The 13,685-nt window shown below is 40.8% G+C and overlaps 1 protein-coding gene across 1 annotated transcript in view; it reads right to left on the bottom strand.

Annotated features, from left to right (window-relative positions):
- Positions 1-13,104, bottom strand: part of LOC124775135 (serine protease snake-like) — a 264,861-nt gene extending 251,757 nt beyond the window's left edge. The window contains exon 1 of the mRNA XM_047249975.1: positions 12,729-13,104. Within this exon, the coding sequence (XP_047105931.1) occupies positions 12,729-13,104 (376 nt within the window). The remainder of the gene's footprint in view (positions 1-12,728) is intronic.
- Between the last annotated feature and the right edge of the window lie 581 nt (positions 13,105-13,685).

Genomic DNA, 13,685 nt, shown 5'->3' with positions numbered 1-13,685 from the left:
TCCTGAGGATAGACGTTGTCTGTGGATATTGTATCAGAGACACACCCCCTTAGACTGTTCAGAGACGTCACTAAACCCTCCCAAAGATATAAACAACTATGCATGAGCAGCACCTATTAGACGGAGGGGTCCGACAGCCTATCAGATCCAGTCATTCCACCAGGAAGGAGGTACACGGCTTATGTTGTCTGTAGTTCAACCATGCCTAGACGGTCAATACCGCGGTTCAATCGCATCCGCAATGTTACTTTGTACCAGGAAGGGCTCTTAACAGGGAATATGTCCAGGTGTCTCGGAATGAACCAAAGCGATGTTGCTCGGACATGGAGGAGATACAGAGAGACATGAACTGTCGATGACATGCCTCCCTGAGGCCACCCTAGGGCTACTACTGCAGAGGATGACCGCTACCTACGAATTATGGATCGGAGGAACCCTGACAGCAACGCGACCATGTCGAATAATGCTTTTCGTGCACCCACAGGACGTCGTGTTAAGACTCAAACTGCACGCAATAGGCTGCATGATGCGCAACTTCACTTCCGACGTCCATGGCGAGGTCCATCTTTGCAACCATGACACCTTTCAGCACGGTGCAGATAGGCCCAACAACATGCCGAATGGACCGCTCAGGATTGGCATCATGTTCTTTTTCACTGAAGAGTGTCGCATATGCCTTCAACCAGACAATCATTGGAGATGTGTTTGGAGGCAACAAGTCATGCTGAACGCCTTAGACACATTATCCAGCGAGCGGAGCAAGGTGGAGGTTCCCTGCTGTTTTGAGGTGGAATTATGAGGAGCCGACGTACGTCTCTGGTGGTCATAGAAGGCGCCGTAACGGCTGTACGATACGTGAATGCCATCCTCCGACCGATAGTGCAACCATATCGGCAGCATATTGGCGAGGCAGGCGTCTTCATGGACAACAATTCGCGCCCTCATCGTACACATCTTGTGAACGACTCCCTTCAGGATAACGACATCGCTCGACTAGAGTGGCCAGCATGTTCTCCAGACATGATCCCTTTCGAGAATGCCTGGGATAGATTGAAAAGGGCATCTTATGAAGGACGTGACCCAGCAACCTGTCTGAGGGATCTACGCCGAATCGCCGTTGAGGAGTGGGACAATCTGGACCAACAGTGCCTTGATGAACTTGTGGATAGTCTGCCACAATGAATACAGGCATGCGTCAATGCAAGAGGACCTGCTACAGGGTGTCAGAGGTACCGGTGTGTACAGCAATTTGGACCAGCACCTCTGAAGGTCTCGCTGTATGGTGGTACAACATGCAATGTGTGGTTTTCATGAGGAATAAAAAGAGCGGAAATGATGTTTATTTTGATCTCTAGTCCAATTTTCTGTACAGGTTCCGGAAGTCTCGGAACGGAGGTGATGCAAAACTTTTTTCGATGTGTGTGGTTATCTACTTAATAGAGACAGTGGTTTTCCTCTTAGTAGGACGTGAAGCCCTGTACTGTCCCGCAGCAAAACACAACGTTTTGCGATGCGGGCGCCCGAGTGTCTGAAAATAGTGTGTGCTTGCAATATATCGTTACCGGCGGTGTTCTACTAATTGCGGCGCCGCCAATCCAATATTGGAGGGCGGCAGCTGTGGTGAGCATCGCATGTGTCGTGTACGGTCTGTCTAGGACCACCCCAATGTCATCCTAGCATCTCCCAACCTCCTCGGACAACACACTGTAGAAGTCCTGGATCCGATGGGAAGTGACCACTTACCAGCACTCCTTACGATCTCCTAGACACAACCTCATCCTCATACTCCCCATTCCAGTCTCCATCCAGGAGACATCCCAGACTACTTCAGGACCAACTGGAAGCCTACCGGAACTTCATAAAACCCAGATTAGAAGCCACTCGCAGACCTTCCAGCAACTTTTCGATATCTCTCACGTCGCATCCTTCCTGTAGCAGACCTTGTCAGACAATATATCCATCCACATTCCTACCAAGGTCATATATCTTCTACATTCCACCCTTCTCCTCCTTCGAGAATCCCATCAGGTGTACCGCTTCTTGCTGCGAATTCGCGACTGGGATACGCTCACATGCCAATGGCAAATTCAGAGACACATTAGGAATTTATGAAATGCAGAAAAAGCCGATACTGGTGCTAGACATGCACCACACTGTACGCTACACTTTCCATAAACTCTTTCAAGTATTGGAAGGCATTCCAACGACTCACAAGCAATAACCCCATACCTCACTACCTGTTGCTCCACAACAACCGTCGCTTCCTGATAACCTGAGGGAACATGACCTTCTTGCACCCTATATCTCCGACATTTTCTCCATCCCTCACGACCGTCATTTTGATTACTTCATTCCATACCACCCACGAATGTACTAACACTCCTGCCCCGCCCCTGGCTCCCAGCTTTGAGTACTTGTGTAACATATCACACACAGAACATGACGTAAAACACATACTTCACAGAAAACGCAACAATTCCCCTGGTCAGGACTAAATCACCTATCAACACCTTAAAGAATGGCCCCCTCTCCTTTTTCGTCACCCTTCTGACCCTTTATACCACTATCCTTTCCACAGGCTACAATCCTGAGCTCTGGAAAACCTCAAAAATCCTACTTTTCTTCAAACCACACAAAACCCCAACCGATTCCTCCTCCTACCGCCCCATCTACTGCACGTCTTCGAATCCACCCTCTCCTAACTCATCCATCAACACTTGAACCAGCACCAGCTCCTTCCAACTAACCAGTATGGCTTCCGACCCAGTTTCTCTTCTGATGACCTACTCCTGCACCTCACCCATCTCCTATCCCTCCAACTCAACTCCCGTAAATCTGCTATTTTTGTGTCCTTCGACCTAGAGAAAGCCTGTAATCATTTATGGAATTCTAATCACCTTTTCAAACTCAGACAGATGCACTTTCAATTAACCATGTCCACCTTATTGCATTCTTCCTATCTAATCGCCCATCCTTTGTCATTATTAACAATACCAGTTCTGGTACCTTCCATCTCCGTTAACCTCTCTACACTGTTGATACACGCAGCTCCCCCGCCCCCTCCCAAACAGTCCATCTCCTTCAGTATGCTGATGACACTGCTTTCCTCATTCTGTACCCTACACTCGCACAAGGCCAAAAATCCCTCCAAATCCACCTCAATCTGTTTACCTCCTGTTGTAACCAATGGGATCAACCCCTCCAAAACCAAAGCATTAATTTTAGGATGAACCACCCACATCTTTCACCTCCATGCCTTCTACCTCACCATTTATGACCATATACCCAGTTAATTAACACAATTAAATATCTTGCACGAACCACTGACCTGGAACTAATATGGAAACCTCACCTACTAACCACCCAACAGAAACCCCACAATAGACTAAAATTACTAACTGGCCAAACTTGGCGTTACTCCCCTCCACTACTCTCCACACTTACAAAATCCTGCTCTGACCCATCCTCTGATGTGAAATTGATGCATGGATATCCACCACACCAAATTTCTGTAAGTCCCTCCAGACACTCAATTGACATGCACTCTGTCTTGCTTTCTGCATCCGTTTACCTTCTCCCACATGGATCCTCTGCGATCTCATCAAATTCTCATCTCTCCTCACACACATTGAACACCTCCTCATCTCCGATATTATCCGCAAACTAGATTCCAGTAACCCCATTGTGTCACCTCTCATCATAACCCTGGTATGCTGCCATGCCTTTTCAGACACAACCATCCATCCTTACACTTAAATGCCTATCTCAACGCAACTTCTACCAACTCCCTCCTCCAGGCAATGAGATCCGCCCTAATATTTATCCCTCTTGCTAACTTTAGCCCTTCTCCGCCTGTTCCAGTTCACATAAGAGTTCTTTTCTCCTTTTCCCTCTGCACCCAGCCCTATTCTTTCTTCTTCTACGCCGAGTGAGATGGCGCAGTGGTTAGCACACTGGACTCATATTCGAGACGACGACAGTTCAATCCCGCGTCTGGCCATCTTGTTTTATGTTTTCTGTGCATACCCTAAATTGCTTCAGACAAATGCTTGGATGGTTCCTTTGACAGGGCACGGCCGACTTCCTTCCCCGTCCTTCCCTAATCCGATGAGACTGATAACCTCGCTGTATGGTCTCTTTCCACAAATCAATGCAACCCTTCTTGTACCACTGCCTTCCTCACACAGCATTACTCCTCCTCACCCTCTGTCTTTCCCACAATCTACATTTCGACTATCCACTTTATCTCCTACCTATCATCTCCATAGTTTCCCCACCTAACAGACCCACATCCTTTTACCCAGACCCCTTAACCTCTATAAAACATATTCTCTCCTCCCACAATTCTCATCTAGGGCAGGTCCCTCTGATGTTAAATGAAAGTGCAGTGCTCCAGTGCTTTCTTCATAGAAGAGTATCGACTCATCACAATTTTGTTCTTTAAACTGTGTATTTTTTCGTCATTTTAGCTGTCTGTCATTAATCTTTTTAATGTATAATCTAAACCATCTACATACGTTTTTCTGTCTTCTTTGTTATATCTTATGAATGCTTTTGGTTGAGGAGCGGAGTATTGTACTGCTGGCGTCCACCTTCCCCCCACCTCCCCCTCCCCCGCGCCCATTTGGGGCGTGGGCGATGAAATAACAATAAATAAAAAAAGAAAACGCCTGGGCATCAGATTTCAGCGAGACTCAGTAGCAGCAACATTCCACTGAAGATGGCCAAAAACAGATCGTCGAAATATCGAATCATGTTGCATTTTTGATCCGGCAGCAAACTGAGGAGGCTATCAAGAAATATCACGCCGGGAAAGCCTATGAAGTCACATATAGTTACATAGATTGGATGCTGACGCAGGTTGTTCGATATTCAAGACCTCAGTTAATAAAGCTTACATTGATGTCCACGTCTTCTACCGTGTAAACAAAAATTATGAAAGGGAACGGAATTATGTAAATGTTCATTAGGAGCAGCATATTCTCTAGTGAACAAGAAGACAAGTCTATGTATCTGAAGGGATGGTTGACTGCATATTCTCTAGTGAACAAGAAGACAAGTCTATGTATCTGAAGGGATGGTTGACTGACGAAAATCTTTTAAAGAAAACATTCAGGATTGCACACAGAGGACTCAGAATATGATTACAGTTTAAATTTCACATTTACTTTGAAAAAAGTAAACTGAAAGGCCAAAATGTTTTAATGTGTCAGGTAACAGCGCAGACATTAATAACAGGAGACATGTAGAACAATTAACAAGGGAAGTGCGTGACCATGAGCGTTCAGAACCACTCGAAACATGCTAGGAAATAAATAGCTCTTTCCAGAAACAATGGTACGAGTAATCCCAATGCAAAACTTGCGTCTTACCACGAGAGGCATTTGAATGGTCACCTATTCAAGATCCAAGAGAGAAATATCAGTAAAGCGAAGAAAGAAAATGTTATATGGACGATGCTTATATTTCCTCTTTCGCTGCTTGCGACAGCGGAGACGGAAAACTATTTACGGGATGGATACCAAACTCCACAGAAATGATGTTCAAACTGTGCCCTGCAGGCCTTGCGTTGTTAGTACTGTTTGTGTCACGACTTCCCGTGTCGGTACTGGTACGGCGACGTAGGGATGAAACACATGCATCGGTGTGCATTACAGGTGCGGACAACAGCATGAGTCTAGACAACGTTAGCGGGGCCTTAATCTGAAAGTTGTTTTATGAATACAACAGCAATAGAGATGATGCTCTTTGTGAGTATCGACACATTATGGGCATATGGAGAGGTCCTTTCTCTATATAGGGGTTGAAGAACATGATTCAGAAGTTCGAATCAACTGGCGACCTGGGAATTGCTACTAGGATAGGCCGGCAGCCTATTGCGCCTCAGATTGTTGAAGATGTTACTGTTGCCATGGGTGAGAATGCTGGACGCAATGTGCGATCTTCAAGCAGGAAACGAGCTGTGTCGCGACAGCTGAACATTGCATCGTCCACCGTTCGAACAATGTTGCGAACAATTGTAAAACTGTATCTCTAGTGAGGTCCCAGGCTGTTGTCGATACAAATGGTTGTTGCGAGGGGTCTCCGTGCGGTCTAGGGAGTCTTGTCACGCTTCGCGCGGCTCCCCCCGTCGGAGGTTCGATCCTCCCTCAGGCATGGGTGTGTGTGTTGTCCTTAGCGTAACTTAGTTTAAGTTAGATTAAGTAGTGCGTAAGCCTAGGGATCGATGACCTCAGCCGTTTGATCCCATAGCCCTTACCACAAATTTCCAATTTATCAATGGTCGCCACATTGAGCAACGTTTCTAATGTGGAACGTAAACACTAACACTTTTAAAGGCACAGCGAGAGTGAACTTGTAGTGAAGCTTCAGTTCTCGGCCGATACACATCTACACGGCGGCAAGTTAAGAGTTTATATTTTTGCTGTATTTTACTCGTATTTTTTATCAAACATGACACTCATTGGGTGTCTTTCTACACGCATCCTGCTGATAATTCCCTTGGTACTTAGTAAAATTTCATAACATTACAATAACCTAAACTATACATTTTTTAGATCTTATTTTAAGAACCTGAGACCAAGAAAATTTAGCAGTGACTTGATTTCAAGTATTTTTCAATACCGTTGAGTAACTCAAAATATTTTCTGCTAACATCATTATCACTATAATCAATACACCAAGCATCAAACTAACCTTATTGTCTACCTGGACCTTTCTGTACTTAAATGTACACCAAATATATTGTTCAATGAATCAATTTAAAATCTATTTTAACTGATATTTAGATAGTGTTAGTCATTGTGATACCTTACATCTATCTCACAGTTCATAATTACTAGAATGTCCATAATATTTGAAATATTTTGTTTTATGGTAGTCCTATCTTTCACTCATACTTGACTTAGTCTTTTTCTCTTTACTTATACAGTTTAAGGTCCACAGTATTCCTCACTCCATACTTCCTTCTTGATTTGGGAAATATCAAATATTATGCATTGGAATGCAGTATATTCGCCACCTCAAAGGGTCCTTTATATATGTGGAAAAAATTTGAAATCTCAGCAGCAATTTCTTTAGATTTTTAATGTGATTTCGCAATAATCACTTCACAAATTAGTATTTTGGTCAGTCTACCCTGTCCACCATGCCTTTTCTTACCTTTAATACTTTGATTAAATGCTCTCTAGCCAAATTCTTCTTTTCATCCATATCCATGTCCTTCCAAGTTCGAAATAGAATATTCTCCTCAATAATATTTGGCTCTGTTATTTCCTTCATAATTTCAGTGGGTGTAAACCCTGTACTCTCATGAGTAAATTGTTTAACACTTCTGTCTGACACATATTTTCCCCAAGTACTGTGTTTATCAGCACAGAATGTCTGGCACAGCCTGCCTATTTCTCTTATACAATTCTTGGCTTGATTACTTGTGACATGGTAAGCTGCTATGTATTTTAACTCTACTCCCTAATATCTCATACTACTTTTCCATTTCTTGGAGACAAACTGAGATCCGTTATTCATTAAAATGCCTTTAGGTTTGCCTACTTGTATAAGATAGTCCTTGGTCATCTTATCATTCACTGTTTTCCAATGGCTTTTCTCAAGGGGTGCAATCTGATAAATTTAGAGAATGCATCCACTGCTGCTAAAATATAACGGAAAACTCATGTTTTTCTTAGTATTGGATCAAAGAGATCCAAAGCAACTAATTCTAACACATCATTGGGCAATATAGGTTACATGAGACCCCTACTCCTTTGGTTGGTGACCTAAGCTTTTTGACATAAGTTAGAGGTCTTTATTCACTCATGCACTCTCGTAGTCACATTACTAAAATATACTAATTCCATTAACTTTTCTACGCTCTTTTTACTCCCACAATGCCCATAACTCTCATGGATACAGTCAATTAAAGTGATCACATGTTTTTCTGGCCATCACACCTTCCACACATCAGTAGTCACATCTTTCCTTCTGAACAGTAGGCCATTAAATATACACTAATACTGTGATACTTTATCATTCCTCATTTTACTAAGTTCAGATTTTACCAATTTTAGAAATGGTTCACTTTTCTGTTCCCTTCTCAAGTCTCTACAGATACTTTTGATTTCCTTCTGTGGCTTAACTCCTTTTATGTAATAAATCCTTTTCCACCCTTCAGTTCCTAAAACCATCCTCACTGTCTTCCATACCTATTGGTAACTTTGGTAATGCACCTGCTACAACAATCTATTCATCCTTTATATAATGTATTTCAAAATCAAACTGTAGTAAATATAATACCCATCTGGTTAACCTGTCGTGTAGAAGTTTACATCATGTCAGAAATGTCAGTGCCTGATGATCAGTATATATTACCACTTTATGTCCCCATAAAACGTTGTACAACTTTTTAAATGCCCATTAATTGCTAACGCCTCTTTCTGGTTGCGCACACATATACTTAATGTTCTACTGGAAAATGCTATATATTTCCTTTCCTCTTTCCCATCTTTGTTCCATATTTCAAACAGATGTGCTCCTAAACCATAGGAACTGCTGTCTGTCTCCAGGCAAAATGGTAGTCCTAAATCCAGATGACTCAAAATGCTTCCCTCACTCAGTTTAGCTTTAAGTTGTTCAAATGCTACTGACATTCTTTCTTTCACAAGCCATTAAGTACTAGACTGTTAAAAGCTTGCTCAGATACAAACTTTCTATAAAAACTGCATAATCCTAAAAATGATCTTAGCTGTTTCCTACACTTTGGAACTCGAAATTCTTTTATAGGATTAATTTTTTCTGGGACTTCCCTGATTCCTTCATTCGATAGCAAGTACCCTACAAACATAAACTCAGTTTCAACAAATTCAGATTTCTTTAACCTCAAAGTCATTCCACGTTTTCTCAAAGCTTGGAACACTTCCCTTACTAACAAACAATGATCTCCCCAATTCTTGGTAGCCATGAAACATCATCCACATACACTGTATTTTTACTACACAGATCTTTTCCTAACACTCTATGCAATGCTCGTATGGATATGGATACAGATATATTCAATCCAAATGGCACTACATAGTACTGGTAGCATTTTATACCAAACGAGAAAGCAGTATACTTCCAATGTTCCTTAGCTAATGCGATCTGCCAGTACCTGTCAGTTAGGTTAAGACTGCTCAAATACTTAATTCCATTAAAATTTTGAATTATTTCATCCAAACTATCAGCTTTGTCACATTCCCATTCAGTAATATTATTCAACTTCCTTGCATCTAACACTACTCACATTCCACCATCTTTTTTTACAAGACACATGATTGGGTTATTATAGTTGCTATTACTTCTTTCTATCACTGCCAGTTTCTCCATTGTATCCAATTCCTCAGCTACCACTTTTCTTTTTGCTACTGGGATCCCAAGAGGTTTCCTATAAAAAGGAGCATGTGGTTTGACGTTCAACCAACACTCAAATCCAATTACTCTCCCTGGTTCCTCTGAAAATACTTCCTTATTTTCCATCACTACTTAATGTGTTTCTGACCTTCACTTATTATCAATTTCAGTAATTTCAATAACTTATTGCCTAAATATTTCCTCTTTGGTTTTTACATCATCGTTATTTTTTACAGACTGCTCATATTCTGCATTGTCATAGTAATCTCCACACAGTGCTTCTATAACTCTCAAGCAGCCTAATGGTTGTGTATCATCAACAACCTGTCCCATGAACTTCACCTTCTGTTCTATACCTAGTTATTTGAATGACATTAACCCTTGATCACAATTAATAATTACATCATTGGCATTCATCCGACCTGAGCCAAGAATAATATTCATGCTCAGATTAGGAATTACTGAGAACATACTTTTGATGATACACTTTCCAATTTTGAATGAAAAATACACTTGTTTCCTAATGGGCGTACTGAGTTTTCCTGTTGCAATAATTATCTTTAAACCAGACACAGACATATCTGCAATATTAGTAATCTGGGCCAAATGTTTCCATAAGCTCTCTACAATACCTGTTACTTCACTCACTGTGTCTCCCATGCGAACTTCAGATATCTGTTGTCCTACTTTGGTTGATGTCTTTACCCCCTTTTTCCTCAATAAATCTTGTTCTATCGCCTCAGCAGTCCATTTGGTCAACATAACATGGCCTACTTTATTAATCTTATTGGGTGGTTTCTTCCTTCTGTCTAATTTCTATTCATTTCGAGATATCTGATTTTCCCTAGCATCTGATTCAGCCGACCTTCTCTAAATCAATCTTAACTCTTATCTAGGGGCTTCTTTCTTTTCCCGCCTACATCCTCACATATTCTTTTTGTGGTGTCCACTGCTCTTCCCTTTCTTTCTGAAATTCATTTACAGCAGATCTATCATCCTCCTTTACACTTCTCTCATCACTATTACTTTCATTACGCCTATCCCTTCACATTAAAATTAGATTTACTTCGCCTTCTGGGGTTTCTCGCTCTGTAGTTTCTAGATAGTCTGACCCCAGCGCTTTTTCCAAGGTTCCCTGTCCAATACAGGTAGACTTTCTATATTTCCTGGCCCACAGACTTCACTGATTGTATCGTCTCTGACTATTTTCTCTTTAGTTGCCTCATTTACATCATATTCCAGTAAATTATCACCTGCTAGTTCCCCATCATCCATTACACTTGTATTACGTAGCTCATGTTCATTTACAGTAGCACATATACTAATAATCTCCTCATCCTTATCCTTCCTATCACTATCAGTTTATTCACTATGGTCACTGTAACTCACTATTCTCTGACTCCTCACTATCATTCGCAATGGCAGTATTACTTTCAATATTGTCTGCTGTATTCACATTGCACATTTCTTCGAATTTCTCCTATGTGTTCTTCACATTCTCTCCCTTCCCCTTCACATATTCAATTACATTTGCACCTAATCTGCATAATGTGTGTACCCAGTGATCGTATTCCTCAGTCTCTACATTACCAGAGCTCTCATTGGTTTCTGTTATAACACTTCCTACCATATCTACTACCATCGTGTACTACGTCTCTGGAAACGCTATTGGCCTTTTGGAATATTCTATCCTTAGTTTTATATTCGTCTACTGGAAAAATATCAGCTATGCATACCTGAAAAGCCTTCCTTAGTTTATGATATCTCTGCATCTCCTGTTCTGTAAGCATTTCAGTCAAACCCTGTACCCATCTTAATTTAGATTCCCATTCTCTCTTTGACCAGTACTTTATGTCTTTGTCACACCAAGCACAGTATTTATCATTTCTATTTTTAAATTCGCAATTAATTTTCGATTTATCAATCTATCTTTCACCATAAGATCTATTCATCTTGAACACCCTTTAATTAGTTTGCCTTTGCTGTTGTGGTGTCCTATCTTCTCTATCTGCTCCAGTTCTGTCTGTCACTGTTGCGGCCGATTGTTTCCCTTATCACCATGTGGGTAATAGGTCCTAGAACTGTAACTAACTCTATGCCCATGATCTCTTCACCTCTCCTACCTCTGTTTGACCTCACTGCTCTGACGGCGTATTCCTTATTCTCATTTCTGTTATTGTTATTGTGGTTATTATAATTATTGTTGGCTCTGTTTTGATTATTATAATAAGATCTGTATTCATTATCCCTATTCCATACACCAAGTTCACCTACTGTCCTTAAGAATGTTGCTGTATCACAGTTGCCCAAACCGACATAAACCTGTACACTCCAAGGCAGCATCCTAAGCAACACATGCAATGGATGTTCTTTGCTATCAATCCCTTGAAATGTTTAATCTTTCTACATAAACCTTCACAATACTCTCTCATACTTTTATTGCCTGGCTTCTATATGGTGTTGTATCTAAACACTACTGATAAACTTCACTTTGTTTACTACTTGACTGAAGTTCTTCCTAAAATTTATGCAAAAATACCATTAGAGCTTCACATTCTTCTGTAGCTTTAATGACCCAGTTACTAACATCGCTGCTGAGTCTATTTTCAGCTGTTATTACTCTCTGTTTTTCTTGGAGTTCTTTAGGGATCAACTTCCTACATGACATCATAAAACTCATTGGATGAATTTCACCTTTTGGGGCGAAATTTTCTATTTCAATCCTTAACTGATTTTGGCATGCACCTCCAAATGCAATATGAGGTGTTAACATACTTTTATTCTCTAATACAGTAACTTTTTTCTGCTAATGATTTATTTTTATTATCTACTTCAGTATTTATTTTAGTAACAGTTTCTTTTAATCTCTCAGGCACAGATTTTCCAAAGCTCTGAATTTTAATATCAATTTCAGATTGTACTTCCTGGCCAGTAGTTACTACAGTGCTTATCCTTTCCTCGCAACTGCCTCTCCTTTCATTAACTACCTGTTTTGTCGCTTCTTCATTACTTTCTGGTCCACAAACTCCATTACCTCTTCCTCCAGTTCCTCTTTTAATGACTTAGACATTAAACCTGCATTTTCGTCTAACTTCCCGCCCGGTTGTGTGACCTTATCTATTAGTGTTTGTATGGCCTGTTTGTGTTTAGTTTCAAACGCCTCTATTGACTGATTTTTATGAGTTATCAGTGACTGTTTTAATTGATTTACCTTTTGCATGGTTTGATCTTGTTTAGCATCCAGTGCCTGTATTTACTAGATTTGTTGACTAAATTTCGCATAGTTTGACTAAATTTTGTATCTACATTGTGCATAGTTTTAATTTCGTTTTGTATTGTCTTACTGAATTGTGTCTTCATTTGTGACGGCATTGCCTGCAACACGCTCATTATTGGATTATCCCTGTCCAATGTGTTCAGACCTACTCCCATTTTCACTGTTCCTACTTCAATAGGATGTATAATTACCTTGTCTACCTCTTTTTGGTCTGAATCTATTTTCTCTTGCTCGATATTAAAAAGTGGATACATAATTGAATCTTCTGAACTTCCCTGGTCGATATCTATCGGCACTTGCTTCACTGTTATAAATTCTGTACTTTTTGTACTTAATGGACTATCTTGTACACTGTTGATGTTTGCTTTCCCGCCTATGGCATCCGTTTTGTCCATGTCTGATAATAGTCTATGATCCTCTTCTAGTGACGGCTTGTCCGCCATCCTGAAAAACTTTCTAATATTACATAGCCAAAAAAAGCAATTAATTTTTAAAATGTTCCTGTTCACACTTACTAACTTCCGATTAATGTGTGAACGCTTCCTAACACTGTTCTTACCTAAATCCTCTTTAAAATTTTGTTTCCTAACTTTCGCAACATCTTTGCCTACATGTTCTCTCAACGCTGGGTCCAAGCAAGAAAGTCCCGTCACCAGGAAGTCACGTGCGATGCCCCACCCAGTTCTATCCTTATATACATCAGTTTTCGCTTATAAATGACCATGGCCAGCGATCGGAGTCATAATTATAATGGAAAGACACTCACATGCAGTAAGAAATCAGTGTTGATTTCACTAATCGCTCTAGGCGCTGCTGAGCTAATCTCTTACCATACAATCTTTAATTTTGAACCGATATAGTAACTTGACAAGCAGGCAATGGGGAGGAGAGCACATAATATAAGTAATAACCACTTTGAAATAGAGACATATACTGCTTATGGACAATATGAATCCTACACATGTATCACTTTCATTGCCACAGAAAAAGACACTTTCATCTGTGCAGAATGGATCTGTTTTAA

The sequence above is a fragment of the Schistocerca piceifrons genome, chromosome 2, assembly GCF_021461385.2.
Source record: "Schistocerca piceifrons isolate TAMUIC-IGC-003096 chromosome 2, iqSchPice1.1, whole genome shotgun sequence".
Lineage (NCBI taxonomy): Eukaryota > Metazoa > Arthropoda > Insecta > Orthoptera > Acrididae > Schistocerca > Schistocerca piceifrons.
This window is presented reverse-complemented; position numbering and strand designations above follow the sequence as displayed.